The 26676-nt window shown below is 48.4% G+C and overlaps 11 protein-coding genes across 20 annotated transcripts in view; 4 read left to right on the plus strand and 7 right to left on the minus strand.

Moving 5' to 3' along the window:
• On the plus strand, nucleotides 1-1738 carry LOC136191919 (sialate O-acetylesterase-like). The gene has a single exon (XM_065980351.1). The coding sequence runs from the start codon at nucleotides 18-20 to the stop codon at nucleotides 1617-1619; it is 1602 nt and encodes a 533-aa protein (XP_065836423.1). The 5' UTR covers nucleotides 1-17; the 3' UTR covers nucleotides 1620-1738.
• On the minus strand, nucleotides 417-5667 carry LOC136191920 (uncharacterized). Of its 5 annotated transcripts, none has more exons than XM_065980355.1 (12): nucleotides 5623-5667; nucleotides 5373-5553; nucleotides 5227-5319; nucleotides 3629-5173; nucleotides 3349-3572; nucleotides 3085-3282; nucleotides 2726-3030; nucleotides 2604-2679; nucleotides 2503-2532; nucleotides 2361-2448; nucleotides 2152-2312; nucleotides 417-2092 (listed from the first exon to the last, which is right to left on the minus strand). In XM_065980355.1, exons 1-4 carry the CDS (start codon nucleotides 5625-5627, stop codon nucleotides 3905-3907), a joined length of 1548 nt encoding a protein of 515 aa, XP_065836427.1. In that variant the 5' UTR covers nucleotides 5628-5667; the 3' UTR covers nucleotides 417-2092; nucleotides 2152-2312; nucleotides 2361-2448; nucleotides 2503-2532; nucleotides 2604-2679; nucleotides 2726-3030; nucleotides 3085-3282; nucleotides 3349-3572; nucleotides 3629-3904. The 5 variants fall into 5 exon arrangements, with proteins under 5 accessions (XP_065836427.1, XP_065836429.1, XP_065836425.1 ...); XM_065980357.1 differs by having other exon boundaries at nucleotides 3335-3572; XM_065980353.1 differs by having other exon boundaries at nucleotides 417-1818; nucleotides 1870-2092; nucleotides 3085-3572.
• On the plus strand, nucleotides 1645-3970 carry LOC136191924 (uncharacterized). Of its 2 annotated transcripts, XM_065980362.1 has the most exons (16): nucleotides 1647-1780; nucleotides 1912-1961; nucleotides 2018-2121; nucleotides 2187-2250; nucleotides 2302-2356; nucleotides 2405-2471; nucleotides 2529-2576; nucleotides 2629-2702; nucleotides 2756-2939; nucleotides 2995-3041; nucleotides 3090-3230; nucleotides 3280-3325; nucleotides 3374-3414; nucleotides 3463-3534; nucleotides 3586-3701; nucleotides 3752-3970. In XM_065980362.1, the coding sequence occupies exons 1-16, from the start codon at nucleotides 1718-1720 to the stop codon at nucleotides 3813-3815; spliced, it is 1236 nt and encodes a 411-aa protein (XP_065836434.1). In that variant the 5' UTR covers nucleotides 1647-1717; the 3' UTR covers nucleotides 3816-3970. The 2 variants fall into 2 exon arrangements, with proteins under 2 accessions (XP_065836433.1, XP_065836434.1); XM_065980361.1 differs by having other exon boundaries at nucleotides 1645-1780; nucleotides 3280-3414.
• A 56-nt stretch (nucleotides 5668-5723) lies between the features above and the next one.
• LOC136191896 (tropomyosin-like) lies at nucleotides 5724-7054 on the plus strand. Its single transcript, XM_065980323.1, has 8 exons — nucleotides 5724-5899; nucleotides 5967-6100; nucleotides 6160-6205; nucleotides 6260-6402; nucleotides 6462-6537; nucleotides 6587-6649; nucleotides 6707-6776; nucleotides 6827-7054. The coding sequence occupies exons 1-8, from the start codon at nucleotides 5786-5788 to the stop codon at nucleotides 6907-6909; spliced, it is 729 nt and encodes a 242-aa protein (XP_065836395.1). The 5' UTR covers nucleotides 5724-5785; the 3' UTR covers nucleotides 6910-7054.
• A 95-nt stretch (nucleotides 7055-7149) lies between these two features.
• Nucleotides 7150-9812, minus strand: LOC136191887 (chromatin assembly factor 1 subunit A-like). The gene is made up of 10 exons (XM_065980310.1): nucleotides 9604-9812; nucleotides 9417-9556; nucleotides 9090-9254; nucleotides 8945-9031; nucleotides 8762-8890; nucleotides 8415-8708; nucleotides 8280-8357; nucleotides 8108-8221; nucleotides 7686-8049; nucleotides 7150-7631 (listed from the first exon to the last, which is right to left on the minus strand). Exons 1-10 carry the CDS (start codon nucleotides 9734-9736, stop codon nucleotides 7177-7179), a joined length of 1959 nt encoding a protein of 652 aa, XP_065836382.1. The 5' UTR covers nucleotides 9737-9812; the 3' UTR covers nucleotides 7150-7176.
• An 18-nt stretch (nucleotides 9813-9830) lies between these two features.
• Nucleotides 9831-14138, minus strand: LOC136191884 (general vesicular transport factor p115-like). The gene is made up of 27 exons (XM_065980302.1): nucleotides 13993-14138; nucleotides 13857-13943; nucleotides 13739-13803; nucleotides 13520-13679; nucleotides 13400-13464; nucleotides 13304-13341; nucleotides 13195-13250; nucleotides 13089-13136; nucleotides 12964-13036; nucleotides 12822-12906; nucleotides 12661-12769; nucleotides 12527-12602; nucleotides 12328-12392; nucleotides 12185-12273; nucleotides 12039-12123; nucleotides 11915-11984; nucleotides 11814-11862; nucleotides 11657-11760; nucleotides 11549-11598; nucleotides 11376-11489; nucleotides 11202-11323; nucleotides 11042-11153; nucleotides 10918-10987; nucleotides 10571-10855; nucleotides 10415-10524; nucleotides 10168-10368; nucleotides 9831-10112 (listed from the first exon to the last, which is right to left on the minus strand). Exons 1-27 carry the CDS (start codon nucleotides 14068-14070, stop codon nucleotides 9873-9875), a joined length of 2706 nt encoding a protein of 901 aa, XP_065836374.1. The 5' UTR covers nucleotides 14071-14138; the 3' UTR covers nucleotides 9831-9872.
• LOC136191882 (synergin gamma-like) lies at nucleotides 14117-18423 on the plus strand. The gene is made up of 10 exons (XM_065980294.1): nucleotides 14117-14165; nucleotides 14219-14256; nucleotides 14307-14395; nucleotides 14440-14875; nucleotides 14924-15034; nucleotides 15094-17345; nucleotides 17401-17551; nucleotides 17602-17646; nucleotides 17705-17796; nucleotides 17851-18423. The coding sequence occupies exons 1-10, from the start codon at nucleotides 14149-14151 to the stop codon at nucleotides 18139-18141; spliced, it is 3522 nt and encodes a 1173-aa protein (XP_065836366.1). The 5' UTR covers nucleotides 14117-14148; the 3' UTR covers nucleotides 18142-18423.
• LOC136191898 (brain-specific homeobox protein homolog) lies at nucleotides 18208-19308 on the minus strand. Its single transcript, XM_065980325.1, has 2 exons — nucleotides 18670-19308; nucleotides 18208-18608 (listed from the first exon to the last, which is right to left on the minus strand). The coding sequence occupies exons 1-2, from the start codon at nucleotides 19064-19066 to the stop codon at nucleotides 18280-18282; spliced, it is 726 nt and encodes a 241-aa protein (XP_065836397.1). The 5' UTR covers nucleotides 19067-19308; the 3' UTR covers nucleotides 18208-18279.
• Nucleotides 19309-19448: 140 nt separating this feature from the next.
• On the minus strand, nucleotides 19449-22476 carry LOC136191888 (dual specificity mitogen-activated protein kinase kinase 5-like). Its single transcript, XM_065980311.1, has 23 exons — nucleotides 22161-22476; nucleotides 22057-22105; nucleotides 21927-21994; nucleotides 21813-21873; nucleotides 21715-21755; nucleotides 21602-21660; nucleotides 21499-21550; nucleotides 21374-21438; nucleotides 21277-21316; nucleotides 21146-21214; nucleotides 21046-21098; nucleotides 20958-20986; nucleotides 20844-20905; nucleotides 20737-20785; nucleotides 20610-20683; nucleotides 20511-20561; nucleotides 20389-20460; nucleotides 20305-20334; nucleotides 20224-20250; nucleotides 20127-20159; nucleotides 20010-20071; nucleotides 19915-19960; nucleotides 19449-19851 (listed from the first exon to the last, which is right to left on the minus strand). The coding sequence occupies exons 1-23, from the start codon at nucleotides 22278-22280 to the stop codon at nucleotides 19540-19542; spliced, it is 1524 nt and encodes a 507-aa protein (XP_065836383.1). The 5' UTR covers nucleotides 22281-22476; the 3' UTR covers nucleotides 19449-19539.
• Nucleotides 22477-22981: 505 nt separating this feature from the next.
• On the minus strand, nucleotides 22982-24040 carry LOC136191900 (peptidyl-prolyl cis-trans isomerase B-like). Its single transcript, XM_065980327.1, has 5 exons — nucleotides 23961-24040; nucleotides 23793-23906; nucleotides 23644-23737; nucleotides 23412-23596; nucleotides 22982-23348 (listed from the first exon to the last, which is right to left on the minus strand). The coding sequence occupies exons 1-5, from the start codon at nucleotides 24036-24038 to the stop codon at nucleotides 23214-23216; spliced, it is 606 nt and encodes a 201-aa protein (XP_065836399.1). The 5' UTR covers nucleotides 24039-24040; the 3' UTR covers nucleotides 22982-23213.
• A 27-nt stretch (nucleotides 24041-24067) lies between these two features.
• Nucleotides 24068-26676, minus strand: part of LOC136191885 (uncharacterized) — a 45083-nt gene continuing 42474 nt past the window's right edge. For all 5 annotated transcript variants that reach the window (XM_065980308.1, XM_065980307.1, XM_065980305.1 and 2 more), the window contains 4 exons: nucleotides 25805-25897; nucleotides 25680-25748; nucleotides 25557-25622; nucleotides 24068-25503 (listed from right to left, as the gene is read on the minus strand). In XM_065980308.1, coding sequence (XP_065836380.1) covers nucleotides 24136-25503; nucleotides 25557-25622; nucleotides 25680-25748; nucleotides 25805-25897 — 1596 coding nt within the window. In that variant the 3' untranslated portion in view covers nucleotides 24068-24135. The remainder of the gene's footprint in view (nucleotides 25504-25556; nucleotides 25623-25679; nucleotides 25749-25804; nucleotides 25898-26676) is intronic.

Below are 26676 nucleotides of genomic sequence, written 5' to 3' on the forward strand. Positions count from 1 at the left end.
AGCTCGAGACGTGCAAAATGAAATGCTCCTGGAGCATTTTCTTGCTTTTGGCTCTATTGCAGCAAACTTTCCTCTGCAGAGCCGACATAACAATGAGCTCAATTTTCTCCAACGGAGCAATTCTCCAAACGACGGATGACGACGGCCACGCGCCGGTCATCTTCGGTACGGCCAACTCTGAAGCCACGATGATCATCACAGTCTCCGGTGGCAAAGGAAACGTGTTCAAACAAACCTTCCACGCCGACGGCCAAGGCCAGTGGAACTGGTACGTTTCTCTCCCAAACACGTCCAGTGCCAAACCGGGTCCATACTCTATCGGCATCGAGGAATACACTGCAAACGGTACCATTTACATTGATTCGGCGGGATTCGGCGACGTCTACTTTGGCGACGTTTACTTTTGCAGCGGTCAATCCAACATGGTATACAACGTTAAAGGAACGACGAACGCAGCCGAAGAACTCGCTCGAGCCAATTATACAAACGTGCGACTCTTCAAAGCGCCAGGCACGAGAGTTTCTCTTCTCGACAACGCAGACACTGCCGGCAGCTCTCCGTGGATGCCATGCAACAACGAAACGGTGGCTTCTTTTTCGGCAGTCTGCTATTTGGCCGCCGAAAATATCATGAAGATGCACACAAAAGACAGATACATCGGTCTCATTGAATCGGCGGTCGGTGGCACGGGAGTCCAATTGTGGGCGACAAACAAAACAGATCACACGTGTGGGCAATCGTCGTCGCAATTGTCTTCGAATTACAAGCCGGCTTCACTTTACGAAACCATGATTCTTCCCTATTTACCGTACACCGTTCGAGCCGCTATCTGGTATCAAGGCGAGGCGAATGCCGACGAGTGCTGCCCCATTGGTCGATCCGACTACACGTGCTATCTGGAGCACATGATGCGCGATTGGCGCGCCGTGTGGGGCTACGACGTACCGTTCGTTGTCATTCAGCTTCACACGTGGGGATACCTGCCTTGCGATGCCGAAACGCCGGTCATCAGTCAGCCCCAGGCGGGAATACGGCTCGCCGAGTGGGACGTCTGGAGACAGAATTCAAACGACACGTTTCTCGTCACGGCTGCAGATCAAGGAGGCTCGCTTCATCCGCCGTATAAATCCGAAGTCGCTCGGCGCGTGGCCTTGGCTTTGATTGCCAACGTATTCAAACAGAACGTTACTTGGTTGGGTCCGAGTATTGTCAACGGAACGGCGAATCATACGACGTCGACGAACGGCAAACGACAGTTCGAAGTCGATCTGATCTTGAAAAACGGCGAAGGACTAAAGCTCGTCAAAACCAGAGCGTGCAACGGAACAAAGCCGGATACGTGCACGAGATACTGCTGCAATAACGGTGCTCCCGGTCTCTTCATTCTCGAGGGCTACGATTGGTCGTCGACTTACAGCGCTCACATGTATAATCTCGCCGTGACGAGCGTTGCAGACAATCGTCTTCATCTGTCCATGTTGACGAATGACACGTATGACGGAAAGGCTCACCTTGCGCGCCTCCTCTATGCCGTCGGTTCGCAGCCGACTTGTTCTGTTGTTAACGGCGACGGCATAGCTATGGCAACACAAGGACCAATTTATCTGGCTCTCCGTTAAACTTGAACTTCGTAACTGTCTACCTCTGACCTCGGGCTGCTTCCGGGAGGTGTGCATAGCACGACAATCACGTGGTAGTGCATTGTTTCGCTGCATAAATGATCCCAACTTTGCTGTTAGCCTTGACTCTCGCTGCATTCGCACAGGCTTTGAACAATGGTAAGATGCCGAAACTTGATCTTGATCCCGTGAGGGTAGACTAAAGATGCAAAATTATACAGGTTTAGGTAAGACCGTACTCATCCTGCACTGAGCGAGTAAAGAGGTCCTCCTATCGTCGCGCTGTCGCTTGTTAGGCTTGGTTCCTCCCATGGGCTGGAATACGTGGTGCACGCTGGGGAGGTAGTACGTAACCGGCCGCTGAAAAGTTAATTAAACGGTGCACGATCGTCACCTAGATGCGGTCGCGATTATTGCGATGCTAAGGAGGTGATGAGCGTCGCCGATGCCATGGTCGAGAACGGCATGCGCAACTTGGGATGGAAGTACATTAATCTAGACGGTACTGTAAGACTTTACGTAGGACACGTACCGGCCCCAAGTGCCAATTCTCATTATTGCTCGTAGACTGCTGGGCTGATCACAGGGACGCAAATGGAACAATCGTAGCTGATCCGAGCCGTTTTCCGGAGTAAATAGACTCAATGTTGGTTCGAATTATAGCCGAGAATTTCTTGATTAGTGGCATAGCAGCTGTAGTTAAATACGTTAATTCAAAAGGATTCAAATTCGGGCTGGTACCTGAAAAGGAAACGTGCCTCTCGCTAAGGTCGAATTGTTTTCAGTACACAGATGCCGGCGAGTACACTTGCAGTACGGGAGGACGCCACTACAAAATTCCAGGGAGCTACGGTATATAATTAGTATCGCGAAAATGACTTACAGTTCTCCACTGTACACTCTTCCTAGGACACTACGAACAAGACGCACAAACGTACGCCAGCTGGGGAGTTGAATGTAAGCAAACAAAGTCTTTGATCTCACCTTCGAACTTTCGCCGTCCCACTAGATGTGAAGATGGACTGGTGCAACACAAAAATCAACGGAACTAAGCTTGATCCTAAAGTTCAGTATGCTCAAATGGTCAGTCGATTTCTTACGGTTACTGTTTTTCTAATCATGCATCGTTCTTTCAGTCGAAGGCTTTGAACGCTACCGGTAAGCCGATTTTCTTTAATTCGTGCGAGTGGGGCGTGGAAAGCCCTTGGGAATGGATGAAAATGTACGCCAATTCGTGGCGTTCCGGCGACGACCACGCGGACAATTGGAAGTCGACAGCCGGCATTATAGAACACAACGCCGGACTTTCAAAATACGCCGGTACAGTGCAAAAGACCGAGTCAACGATGCTCGTTATCGTATACACTCATCGCAGGGCCTGGAGGATGGAACGACCCCGATTTTCTGATGACTGGCGGAGAGGTAATCATAAAATTGCCCCCAACGATTGCTTAGCAATGCTTACCTAAGGGATGCGCCGACGACGAGAACAAGCGATGTCCTGGAATGACGGACGTCGAATACAAAACCGAATTCGTCATGTGGTGCATACTGGCTGCCCCGCTTCTTGTTGCCACCGACGTTCGTAATATGACTGATATTCAAAAGCAGGTGAATGAAAAGCCAACCATCTTCTATCCCCAATCAAAGACTTTACCAGGCCCTGTTCAATGCAGAACTTATTGCCGTGAATCAAGATAAAATGGGTACAGTACACGAGAATAGAAACCTTGTACGGAGACGTTTCTTCGCAGGTCACCAAGGAGATCGACTTGGCTTCTCAAATTGCAGTTCGGTATGTAGTAATAGCTGCCATAGCACTAACTGAGCCCTTTTGTTACAGAAATCAGACGACTGCCAAATTTGGGCGAAAAATTTGACAGACAACGCGGTGGCCGTTGCTCTGTTCAACGCAGTAGGGCTGCTCCCATTAAAACTCTTAGTTCTTATTATCTATTTTTCAAAGGGTGACAGCACTCACAACATAACATTTAATTTCACTCTCTTACCTGGATGGGACAGTAAATCGGTTCACTTCAGAGACCTGTGGGAGATGAAGGACGTCGGAAGCTTCCAGCACTCGTACGCAAACAAAGATAGCATTTGATCCAAAATCTAACGAAATTTCATAGCTTCACAGCCAACGACGTCCCAAGCCACGGAGTAGCGGTCTACAAGCTGACAATATCAGCGTGACGTCGTTGCCAAAGAGAAGCGCCGCATTAAAAATTCCGTTTACGTTTTTCTGTTCAGCTTTGTTTCTGTGTTGCGTAGGGATTGCACGTTCATATTTTTGTCTCGTACGTGTCTTCCACGTGTTTTAGAAGTTGTAGCAGATAGTCGACCTTGTACGGAAACAGTTCTTGATCATGCAGTCTCTCGATTGCAAGACGAAGGCGTATAAGGACAGGCATTACTTTATCCAGCTGCTCCGTGGTTGCCACTCGTTGGAAATTGTCCCAATCGGATTTTAGCAATTTCAAATAGACTAAAAAATATCTTAGAAACTCCGTGTCGCATTCGATGAGCCAATCCAGTAGAACAGTGTGATCGTAGGAAATTAAATCGATAAGATGAATAGCGAACAAGTGCGGATTGAAATTCCTACACACAATATCCAAATCGCGATGAAAGTCGCCGTCTGTCACGTCCTTCATTCTGCTCACAGTCATCCAACCTTCTAGGAGCAGCCAAATAACGTCAATAAGGATATCGTCCTGAGAAGAATAGAGACTAAACGAAATTTTCACTACGTCGACCCCGCTTTCAATAATTGACATTAGCAAAGTGATAGTCCGTCTTTGCATGGGGTCACTGTTTTCCAACTGTCTCAGCAACAAAACGCCCATCTTGAGAATAACGGAAGTATAGAGTCTGATGAAACTGACGTCGTCAACGGCGTCGTTAGCAGTGAAGCAGAAAGTGGATTGTACCACGGGAATTTGATTTTTGCGCAGTCTTTCTGCCACTGTCACTACGAGCTTTGAAGATAGAACGCTTTGAAGAGCTGATCTGACTTGACTAGCTGCAAACGGAAATGCGTCTGACGATGGCGAGCAGATCACGCTTGTTGGTAGGCTACATGATACCGCAATGAAAAATTGCTTTTTGAGAGCACTGTCCAGCACGGACGAATTCATTTGAGGAAACCATTTTAGAAGACTTGAGCTCACTTTCTGTCTCAAATCATTCATGAAAGAAACTCGCTTTCTTTTTGCCTGACAATCCGCTTCTTCTTCCGCATCTCGAGATAAATTGTCAAAGGGAAAGAGCAGTATTTCTCTTAGAAGAGCAAGCCACGTCCCAATGACATCAGTGATTTCGCACTCCATTATCGCTGCAAACAATCGATCGTACACGGGCAACATTTCCACAAGTACGTCGTCTGAGAGCGAGCGAGTATTGAAACTGGGCGACGAGTTTCCAGTACGTACATATTTAAGAATCGCTCTCGCTATTTCCAACAGATAGACCACATTCACTGACGTGGTGATTTTACTCAACGAGACAGCCTTCTCAAGACGACTAAAAATGCCTGCTATGAAACGGTGAGCCTGCCGAATTAAACCCAGTGAAGAGGATCTCAAATCTAGTATGGAGTTCTTACAGGTGACGTGCTGCTTTGCTGGACTATTCTGTGCTTGATGCATCTTGACGCGCAGTAGGCTACAAGTCGATCTTCGCTAGCGAGGTAATCCCACTAAAAGCCTCTATAAGAACAGCCTAAACGCTCTGATACGCTCAATTTGTCACCATTTCAAGAGGAATTTCTTCGCCTTCAGTTGAGCTGCCGAAGAGTGCTAGCTTCAGCAATACCGACTTCCTTCCTTCTCTAGAGCTGCAATCTTCTGCTGCACTGCCCGTTTCTGCTTCGTCGAGAGAGGAATTCATTTGTCCGGATCGCGGAGCTTGCGTAGAACTATAGGAACGTGCGCTAGTTGCAGTGAGGTAAATTGATTAATTAAAATGATTTTCTGAGAATATATACATGTACAGTACCTACCTCATTATTGTAAAAGGCTTACGGTTACCCTGCAAAAAAAGCAACGGGTGGGAGTCACCCACCTACCGTAGATATCTATTTAGTAGTCGTGGCCCAGTGTCGTGCGCATGTCATAAAATTTCACCTAGAGGAAATTAGACACCTCTTGCAAGCAACTTGAACCATGGAGCAGATCAAAAAGAAAATGGCGACTCTGAAGGCGAACTGCGAAGCAGCCGAAGAGAGAGAAGAGGCGGCGCTGGCAGCTCTAAAAAATAAGAATGCGGAACTAGAAGAGGTAAACGCGGTAGGAGAGATGCAATAAATCTGCAAGTCTACCGGGGCGGCGTGTCTGTATATCCAAGTCTCAACGAATGAACGACGACATGAAAAGGAAACTGTCTTTACTTGAAAGCGACCTCGACCGAGCGGAAGAAGAACTTTCCAAGTGCCAGGCTCGCGTCAAACAGAGCGAAGCGGCGGCGGATGAGTTTGAACGGTAAAAAATAGGGAAAGGGGAGGGGCTGAGTGGGCGGGACGACGAGTACACGTTTATAGGGAATTGAAGCGAAAAGAGCATGCGACGGCCTACGATGACGACAAGGTAAGTATCGAAATGAAATCGCGAGAACGACGTCTTACAATTGGCAATTTTCAGCTCGACGAGCTCGAGCGGAAGTACAAAGAATCGAAAGCGACCGCCGAAGAATACCAGAGGCTCTACGACGACGCCGCGCGCAAGATCAAGGTGCTCGAAGCCGATCTAGAATTGGCCGAAGAGAGAGGAGACCAATTCGAAGGGTAAAACGCGTTTTTTACCGAGGGGGGGCGTGTGGTGTGATTCGCGTGGGCTGGGTTAGTCAAGTGAAGGAGCTCACTAATGAGATGGACGGTTTGAGTAACACGGTGCAGTCTCTTACGACTAGCGAAGCCAAAGTAGGACCTTTTATTCCGGCATTTGAGGTCTCGTCTGACATTTGTTTAGTCGAACGAACGAGAAGACCAGCTTGAAGATAAAGTGCATGACCTCACGCAGAGACTGAATGAAGTAAGTAGACAGCACCCGTTTAGCGACAGATACCTAAGTTTTCTTCTCGTTGTCTAGGCGGATAGGCAGTGCCAAGAATACCAGCATCGCGCTGAGGCTCTGCAAAGAGATCTCGATCAAGCAGAAGGCAAGTCGTACATAAATGTCATACTGAGCTACTGACGCGACGATTTTCAGAGGAATGTGACAAAGAGGTGGCTGCTCATGCAGACACGAAAAAGCAGCTCGATTCTATAATGGCGGAATTGAACGACATGTAGAAAGGAAACTGCAGGAGCAGACAGGATTGTTTGTTAGTACTCTTACTCTTTTTTTGCCTAGCAGTTCTCATTGTGTCTTCTCTCTATTTCTTCCTTCTTGGTGATTGCGTTGTGTAAGACAAAAAAAAACAAATTGCGTGTAGAAGCGAGAATAGGACCCCTTGTTTCCCCCCACGCTCTCTTCTCGGACTCTCCTCTACTCTACCCCTCTGTGATTAGTTCATTCAAGAACAAAAGAACTCTGTCGTGAAATAAAGCCTTGGTATATCAGTGAGATAAAGACATAGGAGGGAATGCAGCACTAACAATTAGAGGCCTGCTTGTATCGTGAGTCTGTCCCAAAAGCGGCACTGGAGCCGGCGTGTTAGGATGCTGTGGAGTGGAGTATGGAGTGGAAGGCTGCGGACGCGCGCACAGCCCACTTACTAGTAGGACTTCGTCAGCGAACACTAAGTTCGGCACGGGCAAATTCGCTTCCAATCCCCACTGAGCAATCACAGCCGGATTTACGTACCACAAGCTCTTCCAACGAACCGGCTCTCTTGCTTCTTTCGTTGCTATTGCCCTGATTTTCATTTCTAGCTGACGTCGCGACATGAGTGTCTGCGTCGCCAGCGACGATTCGCTCGACAGCTTTGACTTCCAATAGGCTTGGAAAACGTTGATAAGTTTATTCAAGCCAGAGGAATTTCCGTGAACAAACCGAATCAAGTGGGGCATGGCTAGATAGAAGAAATGAGAAAGGTTAGTCGTCTACTTGTAGGTAGGTCGTTTACCTTCAACTGAGACAGGACGAAAAGCTGAGCCTCCCATCACCACAGTCGCATGTGGCTGACACTGCACAGCAATTGGAGTAGCCACTGGAACTGACGATACTTCAGGTTTGGAAGGCACTTCAATTCGAGACACTGATATAGGAGTTTTCGTCAGCGGACAAAGGGAACAAGACTTGAGCTTGTCCATGAGCATCTCCAGCGGCTGACCAAGCGACTTCACCGTCGTCGTTGGAAGCGTACCGTTTTCGCTTTGCCACAGACAGCCAATCATGACGGGCTTCATGGATCCGGAATGAGACTTGCGCGATAGATCGTTCTGACGTGCCATCTCGCGTCGCTTGTTGGAATCAGAAGTCGCAGACTTCTAAAGAGAATGCATGTACAATCCGTCGGAGCGGCGGTTTAGTCGTCCAGATACAAACCTCTTCGTCTGAATCTCCTCCTTCGTCGGCCGAGAGGTAACCGTGGGGAACGAAGAAACCGTCGTCTTCGTCTTCGTCTTCGTCACCCTGAGCTCCCGTTTCAACGGCGTCATCCTTTACAGAAGAAGCACACAAACGGTTGATTATTATTTAGTATTCCGCTCCAGCTTACTTCGCTGTCAGCAATACTCTCGCCGGGTTCCTCTTCCTCCCATTCGTCCGCACTGTCAATGTCGTAATTCAAGTAGGCCTAAAACAAGCGAAAATTGAATTGAACTTCTCCCACGTGCCTTCGCGTGTTTCTCACGGCGTCTTTCTGCAGTGGAGCGCGCGGTCTCACAATCCGACTCTTCTTTCTCCAAGTGCCAAAGTAAGCTGGCCGATGCGTTTCGTGAAACTGAAGGAACTTCGCTCTCAGTCCGGGAAAGCCGACCGGCACGTCCGCTTTCTCAACGACGACAACGTCGTCCGAGTGATGAGACTTCGCCGGCGAAGGGGACCCGCCGCCGCCGCCGCCGCCGCGACCTCTCAACATACGACCAACTCTCTTAAGAGTTCTCCCTTTTATTTCCGAGAGATAAAGACGTCCGGGAGCGGCACTCTGAGAACGAGACCGTTCGTACACGGAAAGTGAAAAGCAATTCCCAAATAAACCTGTTGCTTTAATCTCTGATCCAAAGCGCCTTTCTCTTTGACGGATATACCAACACGTTGTCTTTTCACCAATATGACGCCCGGTTTTACAAAAAACGGCTTGTACCAGAGAGATGGGCCAACGCGCGTCTTAGAAAAAAAAGATATCGTCTACGTTTGACATCAATATCGGTGCTATCTAACCTCTGAGCTGCTTGAAACTGCTTTTGTTGGCGACTGCTTTTTGAAATATTTCATGAAATTGTTTGTAACTTTTGCCTGCTTTCTTGTCTAAAAACGAAACGTTAAAGACCTGGAATTGTGTCTCTGTCTCTCTCTCTCTCTCCACCTTTTCATTGAGTTCTTCCTGCTTCCGCTTCTTCTCCCGCTCCTTTCTTTCCCTCTTTTCCTGCCTTTCCTTTTCCTTTTCCAGTCTCTCCATCTCCTTCTTCTTCTTTAGTTCCTCCTTCTCGTTCGTTGCCATGTCGATTACAATTGGTGAATGTGGTGCAACCTTTGTAAAAAGTAGCAGAGTGTAGTCTCAATCAGGAACACGAATATATAGAAACCCCCCTCTAAAAGCATACTAAAAAGGGCAAAACCTGGTCAAGGAAATAAACAATATCTAGACTACAGGCACTTTGGGGTCCATCGGTATCAAGTAAGGCATCCGTACCTTTACGAAGACAACGGATGGATCGACTCTCACCGGCGATATACCAGCGATGTTCGACGTCGCTATGACGCGAAGAGGAATCGAAGCTGGGCTAGGTTGCGACGGCGAAATCATCATCGCTCTGGGAGATTTGGGTGAATCTAGAGAGAGTGAATAGTACAGAAACACCCTTTTGTGATCGATTTACTTGGTTTGAATAGCTTATGAGGTGGTTCTTGCGATCTCGGCGAGAAAGGGGGCCCTCGCTCGCTCGACATCGCTCCAGAAGATTCGCTAACGATTATAACATCGTTCAAGGCTGATTCGAAGTTCGATGCCATTGTCGATTGACGTTTTCCGAGCGAAGAGACGGCGCCCGCGTAAATTTGTGACCGGGACCTCGACACAAAAAGACCCGGGCTCCAAAGTCACGTGTAAGCTAAAACGATGTATTCATTAATTTATTTTTTTTATAGTTCAAACTTCGTCCTCGTCCTCGTCCTCGTCGTCTTCGTCTTCGTCGTCACTCACTTCCTGTCCCAGGCCTCTCAATTTTTCTTTCAGTTTCTTGTTCTTCTCTGTATTCTCTGTCAGCAAGACAAGCAGATCGTCCATCTCCTTTTCAATCGTTTCACATTTTTTCTGCAATTCATCGTATTCGGCTTGGACTTTCTTCAGCTCCCTAGTCGAATCATCCTGTCCATCAGTCTGACTTTGCTACAGGCATGTAATATGACGAAGACATCGATACGACATCCCCCACTCTCCTTACCAGTTTATTCAACTCGTGTTGGAGAGAATCTCTTTCTGCAATCAACGCTTCCTTTTCACTTCCAACATTGGCAAGCTGACTTTTAAGCTCGCCTATTTCCCTTGACAAGTTCATCTCTTCCGTCCCCGCTTTGCTCTTCAATAGATCGGCGTTTTCACTAGCAGCTTGCTCTGCCCGTCTGCTAGCCGCTAATTGCCTTTCCTAAACCGCACTAGCGTAAAGAAACGGTGTTATCCAAGGCGCTAACCAAGTTGGCAATAGCGTCGCGTCCTTCTTGAATTTCGTTTTGAATAGCAGCATTGATAGCTAGGGTCTCTTCCAGCTGCATTTGAAGTTTAGACTCGGTGCCATCATCCTCTGCTGACAACACTCAACAAAAACGTTGCTACGTTTCTAAACTCACCCCGTTTCGCTTCCGAAATAGTACTAGCTCGAAGTTCGAGATCTCTTTTAGCAGCCAATGCCTCATTCCGCTCCGCTTTCACCGATTCCAATTCTGCTTTCAAATCCCGAAGCTGCTGATCCTGATCACGAATTAGATCCTTGTACGAAGTGACGATGCTGTCGTGATCTTCCACTGGCGCTCCGTTCACTACTGCCGCTCCAGCCGCTAAGGGAGACTGACTGCGGCCAGAATGAGACGACGAAGGAAGCGTGAGCTGATTGCTAGCAGCCTTGCTAACCGTATCTTCGTTATAACGATAGACGTTTCATAAAGCGTGCTGTACGAAGCGATTACGACAATCTTACCAAACTGGTCTTTAAAGAAGACGGTGAACATGTGATCAAATAAAATTTCTTCTCCATTTTTTGCATCGAGCTGCAAGAAAACGACAAATGCCATTAGTTACTGCACGCAATTTATTCACCGTACCTGTGGATGCTTGGCTGCTCGTATGAATGCCTCCGAATGCATGACAAAGCCGAGACATCCATTGAACCGCTCGAGACCAATTCGTTGCTGAATGATCTGCTGGAGCGCGTCTCTAAAACGCCTTTGTCAAAAATTGAACGCTCAACTGTTGCCGGCTTACCGAGAGTAAGGTAGCTCTGTGCCGGGATGGCAGGCCAGGCAGATACCAAGTAGAAAGCACGACAAGCCTTGGACGAGACGATCTGGCTCTGTGTCTGGTTCGTGCTCGGCCAGTCCAGTAAGCTAAAACAAATATTTCGCGCAAACGTTTCGCTGCCCGAACGGCAGAACGTACAAAAGACATGTTCGATTGATTGCTTAGGAAGACGGTAACGCACTGAGCACTTCCAGCCAACCACGTGGAAAGGAGAATCAACAAACCAACGCGAGACTGCAAATGAGCGTTGGGCTGCAAGTAAACATCGATCCAATATCCAAGGGGAGAAAGCATTATCATTATCGCCGTACCTGACGTACTAAGTCAACAGACAGCTGAAGGAGAGTCGTAGGGGGTTGATCTAAACGCAGAAAATCTCATTCTGTCGCTAGTTAATTAATTAAAATATGCAATTTCACCAGCAGTAACGGCCAGTTGCACTCTCAATAGTTGCTCTCGTTGGAAAGCATTCAAGGTAGCCGCCAAAGAAACAGACGCAGACCAGGTGCAAAGAGGATCTTGACTGCAAGATTTATCAAATCATATCCAATTACCCTCCTCTTTTTTGTTGTGTACCTGAATAGTCCCGTGCAAAGCAGTTGTCCCGCGGACACAGTTTGGGCTACTGGAACGAGGAATAAGAAACCGTTTAGAGCGTTTTTTTTTGGCGTTTTTACCGTCACTAGACGATGGAAGCAAAGTCGACACTATCTCCCCCTGTCCCTCTTCGTTCTTATAGAGAAAACTCTAAGGAAGACTAAATTGAACACGAAAATGAATGTGACGCATAGAAAATTTTACCTGAAAGCAATAAAGCGCTGCACATCGCAGAGGCAAGAGCTGTTTCTCACTAGCAATTGTCGACAGAAGTCCCAGTACGGCCGATCTAGATTAAAAGCACTTGGTAACTTTTTTCTTGCAGTCAGTCCAGCGATTTTTTTTCAAACTTCGTTTGATCTCCGGGAAGCCGAAACTTCGAGAAAAGCTCCTGATTAGCGGGACTGCCCCGAATTACTTCAGCTACAGTATTGATTGCCTGAAAGAAATCACGTTCTGCGTCAACGACGACGACGAGGATAATTCAAGTCACCTGAGTCAACAGTTCGGAGGCAAGTCCATTCGAGTACATTAGAACGCAAAAAAGCTGAGTAAGACCTATATACAGAGCGTAATTAATTACCCTCTACAGATAGAAATGGGCGAGACCCTCTACAAAAAAAAGATATGGGCGCTTTCTTGAGTCTCTAATTCGTGTGCTAAATAATCGTTCCTATTAGCAACAGCCATACCACAGCTATGAATAGCCTTCTGGGACGAAGCAACGCCTTGTTGTGGATTCCCAGGAGAGACGAGAATTCCAACGAGCTGTTGAACGAGACAACGTCAAAACCGAGGACCAACGTTGCCAACAGATTAAACAGACCTTAAGCATGTGCATTATATTGGCAATTTTCTGCGAGTCCCACTGAACGGGCGAGTTCCCCTTTATCGGTAGACCCAAATCGAAAAAGGGAAGAATCCTGTGAATGTGACTAAGAGGCAGGCACGCGTAAACATATTGGATTATAACTGGTGTATGTATACCTCGCTTCCCTGAAGAAATTCTGATTTGACGTGTTGTTTTTCAACAGAGTGTGCATCAGTAGGATACAATCTTCGACAATAATCCCTTGATAGAATAAGATGACGCCATGACATACAGTATAGAAAGGCCGCGGGACTGCACCTCCGTCGCTGAGCCCTTCGTCAAAAACGATGTCGAGCAAGCGATCAAAAGCATTCTCAAATGCTACTATTTTCTATGTCACGGCTACTGTTTATTGACACAGAATAAATTCTTTTTTTTATTACTTGAATCATTGCATTGCCTTTTGTCAGCTGCAGGAGTATAAGAATGCCCTAAGAAAGCCGGCATTCTAAGCAGCGTGATTTCGCGTCTTTTTTTGTGTGTGCGTACCTCATTTCGAATGAAGTCTCTGCTATCAGACAATAAATCCATCAATTTTGAGACACCTATAAACGCGTATGACGCATTTGGTTTTAGAGTTTAGATCAAACATATGTACCCATTGGACTTCCGACAATTATCTCTTGCATCTGATTACTGCATAGAGAAACGCATTGACAGAGTCACAATTTCACCGTCCAAACGACGTCAGTACCATTTGTTCACAATCAACACGTTGAGCAGTTTTGCAGCGGGCCATCTCAAGTGAAAATCGTAGTCCTACAACGCGTAGAGTCCACCAGAATACATTCCACGAAAACTCTAAGTCTCCAACCTCAACAAAGGTGAGAACGAGCGTGACATTTTTCGGCTTCTTAATGAATATTTCCGTGAACTGGATTCCCAGTTCGCTCGTCGACGGCGTCGACGTCGAATCGACGCTGACGACATTGCAAATCGTATCCAAGGCCAATTCAACGATATCCACGTCCGAACTAGGAGAAAGAGAGTTTCTATTCCGTTTAGGAAGGAATTTATATCACAGCTATCGTACCGATCTCGCTCCAAAACGTCCACGAGCAAATCCATGGCTTGAGTTCCGACTTCGAGGCGAAATTTCTTCGCAGGAAACACACTCAATATTGTGGCTATGTGCGAAGACGGGTTTTTACTTTGGACAGCGATCGAAGGGCTCGGACGGCATCTCGACGGTCGTTTAGAAGAGTCGACGATTGGATTCGATTGCACAGGCGTTCGATCTAGAAGCCCGTTTCGTTTTCGACGCGATCGCGACTCGTTTTCGCTTACCGTGTCTACGCCCGACGGCTGACTTGCTTCTCCCGATCCGCCTAAGACGGCGCTGATGCCTTTCGTGAAGATTTCCATCGGACGACGAGGAGTGTTCAGTGTTATGCCACGTGGCACCTGGTGAGATCGCCCGTATTAGGAAAGGAGTACACAGTAATGGATCAGCGCTTTCCGTAAGGCAGTCTGCTATACAAAACGAATCCTCTATCTAAGGAGACGCATTTAGGTACAACTTCGGTGGCGGGACACCTCAGCAGGGTCACGGTATGGGAAATTGCCTCGTGATCCGGAGAGGACGTTAATCTTTCGCTTAGGCTTTGGAGGATATCCTCAGCAGAATTTTCAGCCCGGCTACAATGCGCAAACTCAAGCCATGTACCCAGGCCAGCAACCAAATTTTCAGGTACGTTCATGTCAGAGAAGCATTACTAATGTAGCACTTTTCAGTACAATCAACCGTACATGATGGGACAGGGACAGCCGGGTCACGGTCAAATTCAGGCCCAGTTTCATCCCCATCAGATGCATCAGATGCATCAGCAGATGCACCAGCAACAGCAGCAGCAGCAGGAGTTCCTTCAGCGACAGCAACAACAACTTTTGGAACAGCAAAAGAAGGCGGAGGAAGAAGAGCGTCGGAGGCTGGCGGAAGCGCAAAAGCAACGAGATTTTCAATTTCAAAAGCAACGATTACAGGCAATGGGAGCGAGTCGGGGAAGCTCGAAGACGATTGACGACCTATTTGGGAAAGCGTTGACTGGATTTGCATCCAGCTCAGCGAGGTCAACTAAAAGGAGAGAGATGCCAGCACCAGCGCCAGCACCAGCATCGGCACCAGCTCCAGCTCCGGCGCCAGCTCCAGCGCCCAATCCAAGTGGGCAAGGTACTACTTAGCAGCAGACGAGTACCTACCAATACGTTGCATTTTTAGATGACTGGTCTGATTTTTCCCAAGCGTCTTCCGCGTCTGTTAGTGTGGCACCGCCTCAGCTTCAATCCCAATCACAGCCACTTGGATCGATTCCTAATCCAACGCCTAATGGTAGTATATATAATAGATGATATCCTAGTATTGACCAACTTTTCTCCTTCTTGATACAGTTGGTGCGACGGCGTCGACGTACGATAACCTTATGCAGAAGTCGCTCGTCGGCATGGCTGATCCGTCTTCCATCGCCGCCCGTCAACGCAGTTTTACTCCACCTTCCGTACCCAAGTTCATTCCTCAGAAAGACGAGCGAACGTTTCAGCAATCTGACAAGTCGAGAGTGTGGGGTTCTAGCGTCGCCAGCAGCGCTGGCCAATTTTCTGGACTCTTCGTTCAAGAACCCGAATTCGACGACTTTCAATCGGCTCCAGTCGCCGCTGTTCCGTCTCCGGCCGTTGTCAGTCAGCAGTCGACTCTTCCGCCTTGGTGTCATCCCACTTCGCCTCTAGTACCCTCGCTGTTTAAACGAATCTTCGCCAAATGTCGAGACTCGCAGGACGGACACGTCGACACGAATCTCGTATTTCCGATCCTATCTGCGTCCGGACTACCGAGACCAACGTTGAGATCAATCTGGTCTGTTGCGAACAAGACGACTCCCGGAAAGCTGAACGAGACCGAATTGTACGCCGTTCTTGGTTTAGTCGCTTGCGCTCAATCGGGTCAAACCGATCTCACGTTGGCCACTATAGCTGGACTGCCTCAGGCGCCCGTTCCTAGTCTAACTGGAGTCGATTTTGAGGAAATTCAAGCTGAAGGGCATGTTGCTGTTTCTGCTGCAGGCGTCAGCGGTTCTACAGCTCCTGCGTCGTCTTTTGCTCTCGGCGGTACGTTGTTGACGGTGGGCAGTAGCGGGGAGAGGACGCCGACTCCGCAACCAGCACCGGTCCCCCCTGCGGTTGTTTCCAATTCCGTCGACGACAAGTACAACGTTTTTCGCGACACCCCAAGTGGTAGCATACAGCCGACACCGTCTCTTCCCTTGCAACCGTTGCCGACTCCTTCCGGGGAAAAGGACGGGGGTTCCTCTGAAGGCTTCGCCCAGTCTTCTTCTACTTCCCTTGACAAGTACAGCGTTTTTCGCGACACCCCAAGTGGTAGCCTACAGCCGACACCGCCTCCTCCCTTGCAACCGACTCCTTCTGGGGACAAGGACGGTGGTTTGTCATCTGAAGGCTTCGCGCCTACTTCCCTTGACAAGTACAGCGTCTTTCGCGACACCCCAAGTGGTAGTATACAGCCGTCGCCGTCTTTTCCCTTGGAACCTTCGCCTACTCCTGGGGACAAGGACGGTGGCTCGTCATCTGTAGGCTTCGCGCAGCCCACCGCTTCTCTTGACAAGTACAGCGTGTTTCAGACCATAGAAGCTCCATCAACAGAAGGAGAAGTCAAGTTGGAGCAGCCAGGTGTTCCAGCAGCTCCGTCTTCAACTGGCACTGACTCATTTTCGGCGTTTCAGACAGCAGGTACAGCGACAGACGAAACTGCGTGGGGAGCCTTTTCTCAGTTATCCCCTTCCGTCTCTAAATCAATCGACCCTATTTCAAATGCTCAAATGGATACTCACTTTGCTACTGCTACTTCTGCTGCCGAAGCAATTGCTCCTAAGCCAACCCCGCAGCAGCAGCAAGGAATTGAGTCAGAAATTACGTTAGAGGAAAAGTCGCCAGAATCTAATGCATCGCAGCCGCGAACTCTTTTGGCGTTGGCTAGCATGGGAGACGACGAAAAGGGCGCGGCCGAGGCGAAAGAGGTGGCGAGGGAAGCACCAGTGGCTGACAGTACGACTGACGACTTCGGAGATTTTGACTCGGCTTTTGGAACGGCTGCCGTCACCTCAGTGCCAACTGTACCACCTGTACCACCTGTCACAGTCAGCGACGAGTTCGGCGAATTCACTTGGACGGACAAAGTGTCTGAAGCGGCCAGTGGCAGCGGAACAAAGTCGTCGTCTTTTCAAAGGGCGGAGTCGTCGATGCTAGCCAAAGTCAACGTGACGTCAGAAAATCTTTCCGATTTATCGGCTTTGGCCGACCTGACGATACAGCCCGTCGTCGCCAAATCGCCAGCGACTTCAGACGTTTCAACTGCTGACGATTCCTTTCGTGCTTTCACATCGGCCGAGCCGCAGGGACCGTCGGTTTCCGCCCCGGCGGCGGCACCGTCGATTGTGTCTGAGTTTGATCTCGGCATTGGGGACGCCAAGGCGTCGGAGTCCCAAGTGGCGGAGCTCGGCACAACGGGACTTGAATCGTTTCACTGGGATCCGACAAGCGTGTTCAAGTCGAACGATTCCGCGCCGACGGCGACAAATTTCGGTGGACAAGTTCCTATGCTTGGCGTCCAGTACGAGTCCGTTGCTAAGGTATTCCACTTAGGAACACTTGTCAAGTGTGTCGAGATGTTTTCCATTCGTATAGGAGGACAATCTGCATGCGACGGCTTGGCGACGTTGCGTCGAGGCCTGCTGTGCCGATTTGGAAACAGCCTGCAATGCTGTTCGACAGATCGACACTTCTGAGGTTAAAGACGAAATCCTGGCGACAGAAGCCGGCCGCAAATATTTTTCAGGTCACAAACCACGACGCCAAAATCGTAATTATAATCGACGAATTCTTTAGGCGTCACGGAAATCTATCGCGTCGCTCGACGAATAAAGGCATCCGGTAAGACGTTTCTAAATCGCGAGCAATTGATCGTCGCTGACTAAAATTCATAAACCAGCCCACGATATCGAAGATTTAGGTAGCCTGTGGACTGACCTCGATACGAAGTGGATCCCAGTGAGAGATTTTCTGAGTGGCACCCCTCTCCAGGTGAGCGACCTATGTACCTATTAGAACCACAGTTTTATTAATTTTCATTTCAAGCCAACGCCGGAGTCACTTGACTTTTCGAGCTACGTCCTTCCACCCGGCGTCAGCTCGCCGGACACGGCCTGCGGCGTATCTCTCTTGGACGTCGCCAAGGCCGAACGAGAGGCACTACCGCGAGATTGGCGAGGCAGCAGCACGACTACATCGGCGGAAAACGCTGCGACGCCAAACAACGGCATATTGGCGTACGGTGGACGGCGTTACTTCGCCGCCTGCGCCAACTACTGGTGCAATCGAGTCGAATCGGTTCTACCTGCGCTGCCACTACGCAACCCGTTACTGTAACGATAAAGGGAGGGGGAGGAGAGGGGACTTCTAAAAAGAAGTCATCGGTTTGGTTGATTAGACGAATAGAAGGAATAAATAGCAGACTCAATATCGGGGGAATTTACAGGGGAGCCGTTGTACGCTCGCGCGCATTTTTTATATATCTACTGTATGCATCCCTCCATTGCCGTCGTTGTTTCCGTGTGCCGCCACTTTCTCCTTGAGCTGCTCCGGGTCCTCTTTCATCGCTTTCTGCTTCTTCCACTTCGTTCGTCGATTCTGGAACCAGGTTTTGACTTGAGTTTCGGTGAGACCGAGTTGGAGCGACAATTCGGTGCGTTCGACGACGCTCAGATATTTCTTCTCGTTGAAGACGTCCTCGAGACCGCACAGCTGATCGTGCGAGAAAACGGTCCGCGAGCGTCGACGTCGGGTCGGCTGCACGCCGCCGCCACCGACGACAGCGGACCCGGGCGAATATCCCCCTTCAACAAAACGCACATTTCAAAAACAATCACAATCGTGAAAAACCACGCCCCGTCCAACCTCCTCCTCCTCCTCCACCGTACGGATGGTACATGAAGGAATTTGACGGATGAAACAGATGTCCGGCATTGGGATGACGATGCACGATGCCGCGATACGGATCGCTATCCCAGGTACCGGTCTCGGCGGGTTGAAAAACGGGTCTTCGTTGAGGCCAAACGTCATCCGTCGTCGGCCCTTCCGCCGGTTCGTGAAGTCGCACGTTGACGGTCGACGGAACGGTCCACACGAACTGCTGTTCCGGTGGAGGAATCATCTTCATATTGTTGCCATCGACGACCGCCGGAATGCCGCCGGCTGACGCCGTCACCGCCGATTGACTAGCGAATCGTTGTCGAGTCGTGCCGTACGGGGGCCCGTCGACGGAGTCGTAATAACCAATTGGCTGACGATTCATAACGTGTACGAGTAGATGGCCAGCCCTCCGAGTATAAACGACAACAAGAGGAGGAGTTGAAAGAGCCCAGGCGGCGAATCCTATTGGCAGTCGAACTGCATTCTTCTCATTACGTGCGTCTAAGCACTTTGACGCGACCTGGCGTCAATTGCCAGTCGAGAACGAGTGGTTCCACCCCAAAACGATTCTCGACGCGCCTATCGCTCCCCCGGCTACCCGAACCCGCGCTCGCGCACCTACGTTTACATATCCTAATCATTCGACTCGGCGAAGTCGAAGAGGACGAAGGGGAATCGAGCAAACGATCGCACCAGAATCGTCGCCGCCTGAGAGAGCCGAGAAGACGGTAAATGGTACCACCATCGGGAGTGTTATGAGCAGGTGAAAGTTTTAAGCGTCACAACGGCATTTAGCGCTGCGACGCTCATTATTTTCGTACAAAAGAGAGGGAGGGATGTGAGTCGAGGGAAAATCTAGCTCATATCTATAGACAAGGGGCTCTGGCCGCGCCAATAGTCATCTCTACCCGCGCCCGTTCGATTTGTACCTGTAGCCGGCTCCGGCGACGTCGTCGTCATCGTGGAGTCAAGTGCGAGTCCAGCTGAAGCGATAACGCCACCTCCTCCGGCACCAATGGAGTTAATGCTTTGATTTGAGCCACGAGCGACCAGTGAGCCCGAGCTGGAGCTCCGTCGATGACGACGAAACGCTTCGAGAGAGCGGCACACCCATGCGGAGATGACGGCGACGTTGCCGTCGTCGCATGCGACGATGAAAGGATGACGCTAAGGGGGAAAATAAAAAGACGAGACTATAGCTGAATAGGCGGTACATATCCGCAGATATACTAATAGCGCATCCACCGTCGGTCTCTGGTCGGGAGACTTCTGCAAACTGCGTAATAGACGTGTGAGATGAACGCCGAAATGTACGTGTGACGTACCACTGTAGGGAGAAGTCGATGCAAGGGGGAGAGAACTGATCTGTAGTCAATCTCCGAGGATCCTATGAACAGAAACGTCTAAAAGATGCCCTGTAATCGAAGAACGTGGCTGTTTACCTCGTTTACAATGCACTGTAACAGTTCAATAGGCTAAAAGCACGAACGTTACATAGAGGAAGCAGAAGAGAGAGAGAAAGAGAGAGCTAACACTCACCAACATGCCGTCTGATCTCATACCGGACTAAACAAAAAAAAAAGTTGGGAAAGGGTCACATGGATTGATTCCTTCGCTTACCCCAGAGAATGGAAAGTGTCCCAAGGCGAGCTAGGAAAAAAACAAATTGCGAGAAGCGAGAAGAGAAAGCCTCTCGTAGTCTACCTCAACAAACGTCATCCCTAAGCTCCACACGTCTGACTGAGCGCGATATTCTCCGCCTAAGACTCTTTCAGGCTATAAAAACATCCAAGACACGATGAAAGAATAGTAGCAGGCCGACTGACCGCCATGTAAGCGTTAGTTCCGACGAACGTCTTTGCAATTGAATTTACCAACTAAACAGAGCACAGTAGATGTGACAAGAGCGTCAACATCGCAAAAACCTGCACACTGACGCCAAAGTCGCACAATTTAACCGAACCGCGCGTATTGACTAGCACGTTCGACGGTTTCACGTCTAGATAAAATGAAATTTTCCGACGTGTCATTAGATAATGCAACTATTCATGCCTCGATGCATTATTTTTAGACTCCAGAGATAATGAAGGCCCTTGAGTATCTGAATTTGAAGTATTGACCACCCTTACTGCAGTGAAATAAAAAAAAACTGGACTTACAGCAACCGTTATTCGACCGAGAACAATCTCTGGAACTATACCATACATGTCAAGAGAGCCACCTGAATTCAAGGAGGAAATTCTAATATGCAAATCAATAACAACAATGCGAACCGTCCATATACTCCGTTGAAATCGATATTCTAGAATATCGTGAGCACCCATTTAGCGAGAAAAGAAGATCAGTTTGACTTCCTAGTACCTGTTCTCCACGAAGAAGGATCCATAGAAGCCAATTATGTACGGCGACTGGCACTGAGACAAGAGTTGGGTTCTTAAAATCAGACGCCATTCAGTTTCACCTGATGAAGCACTTCCAATTCCGAGAGAATCTGCTTCTGTTCCTCCAACGTTACGTCGAGAGGAATCACCTAATATGTATAAGCGAGAAATGACAGCAAGGCAATGCAGTAGAAAAAAGAGTTTGCATTGCCTTGACTGCAATGATTTGCTTCGAAGGCTGGTGAAGGGCTCTACACATACCAGAAAAGGTGCATACAAAAAGTTTACACGAAAGAGATGAAGATTACCTGTATACTGTGCCTCCATTGCCCTGACCAAGGACGTCCAAATAGGACAGATCAGGAGGACTAACCTTCAATCACAAAGACACTACTTCTAACCATTATCATCAGACATCTTCATTACAACGTACTTGTCCTGCTGATACGAGAGCTTGCAGGTCGTCTCCACTCTTCTTCCTATCACTGCATAGACGTAAATAAAAATCAGGCGACAACCGTTTCTATGCATCTTGCCTTCCGCTGCCGCCTCCTCCGTTGCGAGCTCCCGCCGTCGGAGCAGCTCTCGGATTAACCTGCCAAGCTACAATAAAAACGAGGTCCAACGCAGGTCACAGCTTCATTCACACCGTTAGCGAATGCCAATTACGCTTGATTCCCGAACGTTGACCTACAGTAGGAAAAGAAATCAATAAAAAATAATCATTTTTCTTTGTGTCTGACTAACCTTTGGGAAAAATCTCGAGATGCAGAGATCGAGCTCCCAGTTGATCACACCTCCAGAAATACTGAAACAAAAAATTCCAAAAAGGCTACGATACGAGAGACCGCGTCCTCCTACGTATTCAATCATTGCCGCCAGCTCTTCGTCACTTCGAACGGTTATACGATCCCCGTCCTCGTCTTCGTCTGAATAAATAAAAGCGTCTCGCGTTTCGGCGTGGTTTCGCGAAATGACGCCTCCCGCTTACAATCGAAAGCGTTCGGGACGATATGAGGCAGCAATCGGGTTAGAACGTCCTTAGAAGAGACATAGAGAGACCGACGCGACTCGTCGTCGCGAGTTTCTTATTACGATGACGTTTAGAAAGCTAATAGGCGACGGTACGGTCCAGTCGGCGTCCTCGCTCGCTCCAAGGTCGGTGCATTTTATTCGAAGGACCATGGGGAAGGGATATTCGGGAGCGGCGGCCATGAACGATGAGGTTTACAAAGAGAACTCCGCTTCCGTCATCACGTAAGAAGGTCCGGGCAAGTGCGAGGTCACCGAGGTGACTAAACAGAGACTATCCCCCCCGAAATGTCTATCGTTGTGAATGGAAAGTCATTCTCGTCGTACTCAGATGCACTTGAAGAGTACCTCAGTTGTTCTTCGTCAGTTTGTGGGTCGAGGAGCGTCGGATCGGCGACAAACGGCCGAGATTCGGAACGATCGACACTGCCTCAAGTCTTATTCGAGTCGAGTCGCGTCGAAAGGACGCGAATCGACCTCCGTAACGAGACAAGACGCCTTACGAGAACACAGGGGAGTTCTAGCGTCCCCAATCCCGTCTACGGGCTTGGTCTCAGCACAAACGCGGCGGAGCAAAGACCGATCGTGGCAGATGCCGATGTTTTGACGACGACAGACGATCTTTGCTACTGCTCTGCGCAGTTTGGAATGAATTTTTCAGATTCTTGTGCTTCGGTCCACAGAGAAGAATTCGACTCGGAGGATCAATTGTCTTCGAATACCGACCAGCTGATTTGCGCCGATCGATTTGGTCAAGCTCAATTGGAGAATAATCGCGATCATCAAAATGACTTTTCTCGCTCGTCAGAATTCAGGTCTGGATCAACGGAAACCCTCAAACGATTGCTGTTCAAGATGCAAGGAATCGCATTAGAGACGATGGATGAGGATGATGATTCTACTACCAGAGAAGATTTCTGAACGTCTGGGGAATATAAATAAAACACTAACGTGTAGTGTTACCTTCAAAGAAGTTATCGACTGCTGTCTCGTGGACGCCTCCTTTCCTGCCAAATTTATCTTTGGCCGTGTAGCTATCTGCTTTCTAGTTTTTGTTTTGTCTGATTCTTGTTTTTTTTTCACCCATGTTCTAAATGATGAAAGTTGTTCAAAATCTTACTCTTTTGACGGTTCTTCGCGCGTTTCGAATGGAGACTCGACAGGTATGACGCCACTCGCAGCAATCTTGCAATCCTTGACAGGTCGATTCCTCGAGTCCGTTTCAATGTTTTCAATCTGTCTCACAACTGCCTACGAGAACAGCGAGACCACGGACTATTAGACCCAGCTCCTCCTACTCAATCAGTCTCTTACCATGCCTTCAAGAACCTTTCCAAACACGACGTGTTTGCCGTCCAACCAAGGCGTTTGCACCGTGCAGATAAAGAACTGAGACCCGTTCGTATCGGGACCGGCATTTGCCATGCTGACCCATCCAGGCCCATAGTGCTTCAACTCGAAATTCTCGTCGGGAAACCGATCGCCGTAGATGCTCTTTCCTGTTCAGAGGAAACTCAAGAGTGGACTTTCTCTAGTGCAGACGCACCTCCGGTGCCGTCACGACGCGTAAAGTCGCCGCCTTGAATCATAAAATTTTTGATCACCCGATGAAAGGTGGAACCTTCGAAGCCGAAGCCTTTCTACAGTAGATCATAGTCAACTCGGCGAAGATTTTCAGCTATCCGGTCGAATCACTTCTCCTGTTGCGAGTGCGGCAAAGTTAGCCGTCGTTTTCGGCGTATTTTTGCCGAACAGACCAATAACGATTCGACCGGCGCGCTCTTCGCCGATATCCACGTCGAAGTAGACCTGAACAGCAGCGGTGCTCGAGTACACACTTTCATTACGTACTAGGGTACTTACTTTCTGCGTGACGAATAGCTTGTCTCTAGCTACAGACGCCACGAAGAGCGAAAAAAGGAAAACGAAGTGTTTTTGCATTGAGGAGGTGCGCTAAAGGCTCGTGGGCGTTTCCGCATTTCAGCAAACTAAAACAAAATATTTTTTTGAGTTCAGACAGACAAAAGAGCGATTAACGTTACACAGTAGAATATCCTCCAATCCACCATTGCGTTGGTGCGAGACTATCCTCGGCACAAGTGTGAAGTGGATCAATATCCTTATACAATCCAAACGAATCTGCTGAATCAATCGGCGGCGGTTTAGATGACGAAGGAAAATCTCCCATATCATTTAATTTATAGTCAAAGTGGATGTGCTCTGATATTCCTGAATACCACGGCACCATGCAATGACTACACGACACTCCGTATAAGCCCATATATTCCATCTGAATATCGTTTCTTGCAGCAGGATGGCTCCTCGCCAAAATATTTCCATTTGCGTTCGTAAATTTGCTTCGGGCGTAATCTTGATAGGAAACAACAAGGTGCCCAGGTCTTAGCCCACACGTAGCTCTCCAATGGGTCGACGATCCTTTCAAAGACAACATTCTGTCTCTCGACAATCGGTACGTTACTAAATCAGGCATGTTCTCGTTCACAGGCTTATTCGTTCCGAAAGACGTAAACGGCGATTTCAGATCTTTTCCTTCTGCTTTGTTTCGAGGAAACGCTTCAATAAGAGTCCAGGCGGCTCCCTTCTCGCTATCAAAATCGCAGAAAACCGAATACGAACGTCCGCGTGTGTCTTCAACCGCATATACGCCACTTGTGTTAGTACCACGTCTCAAATGGTCGAGACAGGTTCTATTGGTATAGACACCCAGCCAGTATTGTGTCGTACTGCTTATAGATTTGGTACAGGAAAGATCTTTAGGTCGCTTCGTCTCGTAGTTGCCCCAGTAATTAAAGCCGGCGTTTCCTATTGGAGCCTGGCACATAGACGAGGGAGCAAAATGTAGATGATCGCCAGTTCCTTGACACCAATACAACGAACAGAAAAGGCAAGGTTTTTGAGAGCCAATAGACGATGCATACTCGGTGAGCGTGCACTTACAACCTGATTTGCCAAATCTTTCCATGACATCGTAGTCAACCAGGGATACAATAGCTGTATCGTTCTTAGCTGCCAGAGGATTGTACGATTCCAGACTCAAACCAGAAAACCAATTGCACGTTGTACGCCAATGAGTCGAATGATCGGTGACCGTCAACGCGTTGTTGGCTTGCATTCGGTACGCAACGGTGTTCAACGATCGCCAGTTGGGCGCAGGTCGATCAGAAAAAGACCTGGAGCTGAAACTTTTCACTTCATTTTCAAGTGAAAATGACTCCAACAGAGTCCAGATGACAGTCGGGTTGGTGAAGTCGCAAAACGCTTCGTACACGTTACTATCTTTGTCGCGGAATGTGTAGACGCCCGTGGCGACGGGTTTTTGAGACTGGTAGAATAGCTGGGAGCAAGATTCAAAATAACTGAGAGGCTGAGCCTGAGCGTGGACCTCCTAACACAATTAACAATCTATTCCAAATATATATAGATGCTGTAAATTAGTACCTTGGGTTTGACGTCTTGGTTCGGTGGTGGACTAGGCTGCAGTTGCGTCAGTCTCGCGTCAAAATTCTTATGAAAAATAACAGGTGACTTTGAACGCTGTTTTCTTAGAAATCTTTTACTTACCGATACACTTGAAGTCAGTTTTGAAACATTCGACTGCAATTCTGACAAAACGTCTCCTACGTCCAGATTCTAAGAAGGAAAGCAGCTGTCGCTAAGACGTAACTACTAATAAATCTTCTATTTACCGATACGCTAGAAGACAAATTTAGCTGCAACTCTGTTATAACGTCTTTCAATCCAGCATTTCTGGTCAAGGAGGCTGTCTTTAGCGACTCTACCTACGCAGTAAAATAAAGACAAATGATGTTGTCATAAATACATACATGAATACACTGTTCAGGAAAATTTTGAACTGAGGCCCCCAACGCGACTACAAGAGTTTAGACCGATAAAAATTCACAGAAACGAGCCTCTTGTGACTGTGACCAACTGCAAACGCAAAGTACAGTCAGTACAAAGCATCCTTGGAACCGAAGCCCCCTTCTGCGCCCACGAGACCGTTAAACGTTCAAAAAACGCGCCTCCTACGCGTACAAAACTTTTAAAAAGTACAAAAAAGATTACGACACATGATACAAACCACACGGAAGACGGTGCTATGGAGGTTTATCCCTATCAGAGGTGCCTCACAGGCGCAGCGGAGAGAGTGGACGTAGGAAGGCCGAAGCCCTTGTCAAGTGAGGACATTGACCAGCCACCAGGCTTGATGGTCACACCTTGGGGTTTTATTTATGGTATATCTCTCAACTACACAGTACATATTCTAATAAACACACAGACAGGGGCACTAGGGGGTTTAGAGGGAATGGTGTGTGGTGAAGCACCTTATTGGGGAGAGTTGCCTGCTCCCTTCTATCCTAGCCACAATCTCTTGCTCCTGCTACTGATAAGTACATGTAAATGCTGGGTATTTATATAGGAACCCCACCGGGCTACCACGACTGCAGCTTTTCATCATCAAAACGTGTGCCGTTTGAACCGAGACCTATGCCAATCGGTTTCAAATGCAATTTTGACCGCGATGTTGAAATCGATTTTGTTCCAAATCAATTGAAAA

Source organism: Oscarella lobularis, chromosome 10 (assembly GCF_947507565.1).
Source record: "Oscarella lobularis chromosome 10, ooOscLobu1.1, whole genome shotgun sequence".
Classification (NCBI taxonomy): domain Eukaryota; kingdom Metazoa; phylum Porifera; class Homoscleromorpha; order Homosclerophorida; family Oscarellidae; genus Oscarella; species Oscarella lobularis.

Bases quoted from the DNA above. Each gene is read 5' to 3' on its own strand.
- LOC136191896 (XM_065980323.1), top strand. From the start codon at position 5,786: ATGGAGCAGATCAAAAAGAAAATGGCGACTCTGAAGGCGAACTGCGAA. The intron at 5,900-5,966 runs GTAAACGCGGTA...TGTATATCCAAG, and splicing joins AGAATGCGGAACTAGAAGAG to TCTCAACGAATGAACGACGA. The intron at 6,538-6,586 runs GTAGGACCTTTT...ACATTTGTTTAG, and splicing joins TTACGACTAGCGAAGCCAAA to TCGAACGAACGAGAAGACCA.
- LOC136191888 (XM_065980311.1), bottom strand. From the start codon at position 22,280: ATGGCCGCCGCTCCCGAATATCCCTTCCCCATGGTCCTTCGAATAAAA. The intron at 21,551-21,601 runs GCAAGATGCATA...ACGTCTATGCAG, and splicing joins GGAGGAGGCGGCAGCGGAAG to TGATAGGAAGAAGAGTGGAG. The intron at 20,461-20,510 runs GTCAGTCGGCCT...ATGTTTTTATAG, and splicing joins GAACTAACGCTTACATGGCG to CCTGAAAGAGTCTTAGGCGG.
- LOC136191887 (XM_065980310.1), bottom strand. From the start codon at position 9,736: ATGGCATCGAACTTCGAATCAGCCTTGAACGATGTTATAATCGTTAGC. The intron at 9,557-9,603 runs GTAAATCGATCA...CACTCTCTCTAG, and splicing joins TCATAAGCTATTCAAACCAA to ATTCACCCAAATCTCCCAGA. The intron at 9,032-9,089 runs GTGGAGAGAGAG...TTTCGTTTTTAG, and splicing joins AGGAAGAACTCAATGAAAAG to ACAAGAAAGCAGGCAAAAGT.
- LOC136191898 (XM_065980325.1), bottom strand. From the start codon at position 19,066: ATGAATCGTCAGCCAATTGGTTATTACGACTCCGTCGACGGGCCCCCG. The intron at 18,609-18,669 runs GTTGGACGGGGC...GTTTTGTTGAAG, and splicing joins CGGTGGAGGAGGAGGAGGAG to GGGGATATTCGCCCGGGTCC.
- LOC136191900 (XM_065980327.1), bottom strand. From the start codon at position 24,038: ATGCAAAAACACTTCGTTTTCCTTTTTTCGCTCTTCGTGGCGTCTGTA. The intron at 23,597-23,643 runs GTGCGTCTGCAC...TCCTCTGAACAG, and splicing joins GCGTCGTGACGGCACCGGAG to GAAAGAGCATCTACGGCGAT. The intron at 23,349-23,411 runs GTAAGAGACTGA...CTGTTCTCGTAG, and splicing joins GAAAGGTTCTTGAAGGCATG to GCAGTTGTGAGACAGATTGA.
- LOC136191920 (XM_065980355.1), bottom strand. The intron at 5,320-5,372 runs GTGACAAATTGA...AGAGGCTTTTAG, and splicing joins AAGAAATTCCTCTTGAAATG to TGGGATTACCTCGCTAGCGA. The intron at 5,174-5,226 runs GTAAGAACTCCA...TTAATTCGGCAG, and splicing joins AGCAAAGCAGCACGTCACCT to GCTCACCGTTTCATAGCAGG.
- LOC136191882 (XM_065980294.1), top strand. The intron at 14,876-14,923 runs GTACTACTTAGC...TTGCATTTTTAG, and splicing joins GCCCAATCCAAGTGGGCAAG to ATGACTGGTCTGATTTTTCC. The intron at 17,797-17,850 runs GTGAGCGACCTA...TTTCATTTCAAG, and splicing joins TGAGTGGCACCCCTCTCCAG to CCAACGCCGGAGTCACTTGA.
- LOC136191884 (XM_065980302.1), bottom strand. From the start codon at position 14,070: ATGGAAATCTTCACGAAAGGCATCAGCGCCGTCTTAGGCGGATCGGGA. The intron at 13,251-13,303 runs GTACATATGTTT...ACGCGTTTATAG, and splicing joins AATTGTCGGAAGTCCAATGG to GTGTCTCAAAATTGATGGAT. The intron at 11,761-11,813 runs GTACACAACAAA...TAAATCTTGCAG, and splicing joins CTTTGCACGGGACTATTCAG to TCAAGATCCTCTTTGCACCT.
- LOC136191919 (XM_065980351.1), top strand. From the start codon at position 18: ATGAAATGCTCCTGGAGCATTTTCTTGCTTTTGGCTCTATTGCAGCAA.
- LOC136191924 (XM_065980361.1), top strand. From the start codon at position 1,718: ATGATCCCAACTTTGCTGTTAGCCTTGACTCTCGCTGCATTCGCACAG. The intron at 2,251-2,301 runs GTAAATAGACTC...TTTCTTGATTAG, and splicing joins GATCCGAGCCGTTTTCCGGA to TGGCATAGCAGCTGTAGTTA. The intron at 3,042-3,089 runs GTAATCATAAAA...TGCTTACCTAAG, and splicing joins TTCTGATGACTGGCGGAGAG to GGATGCGCCGACGACGAGAA.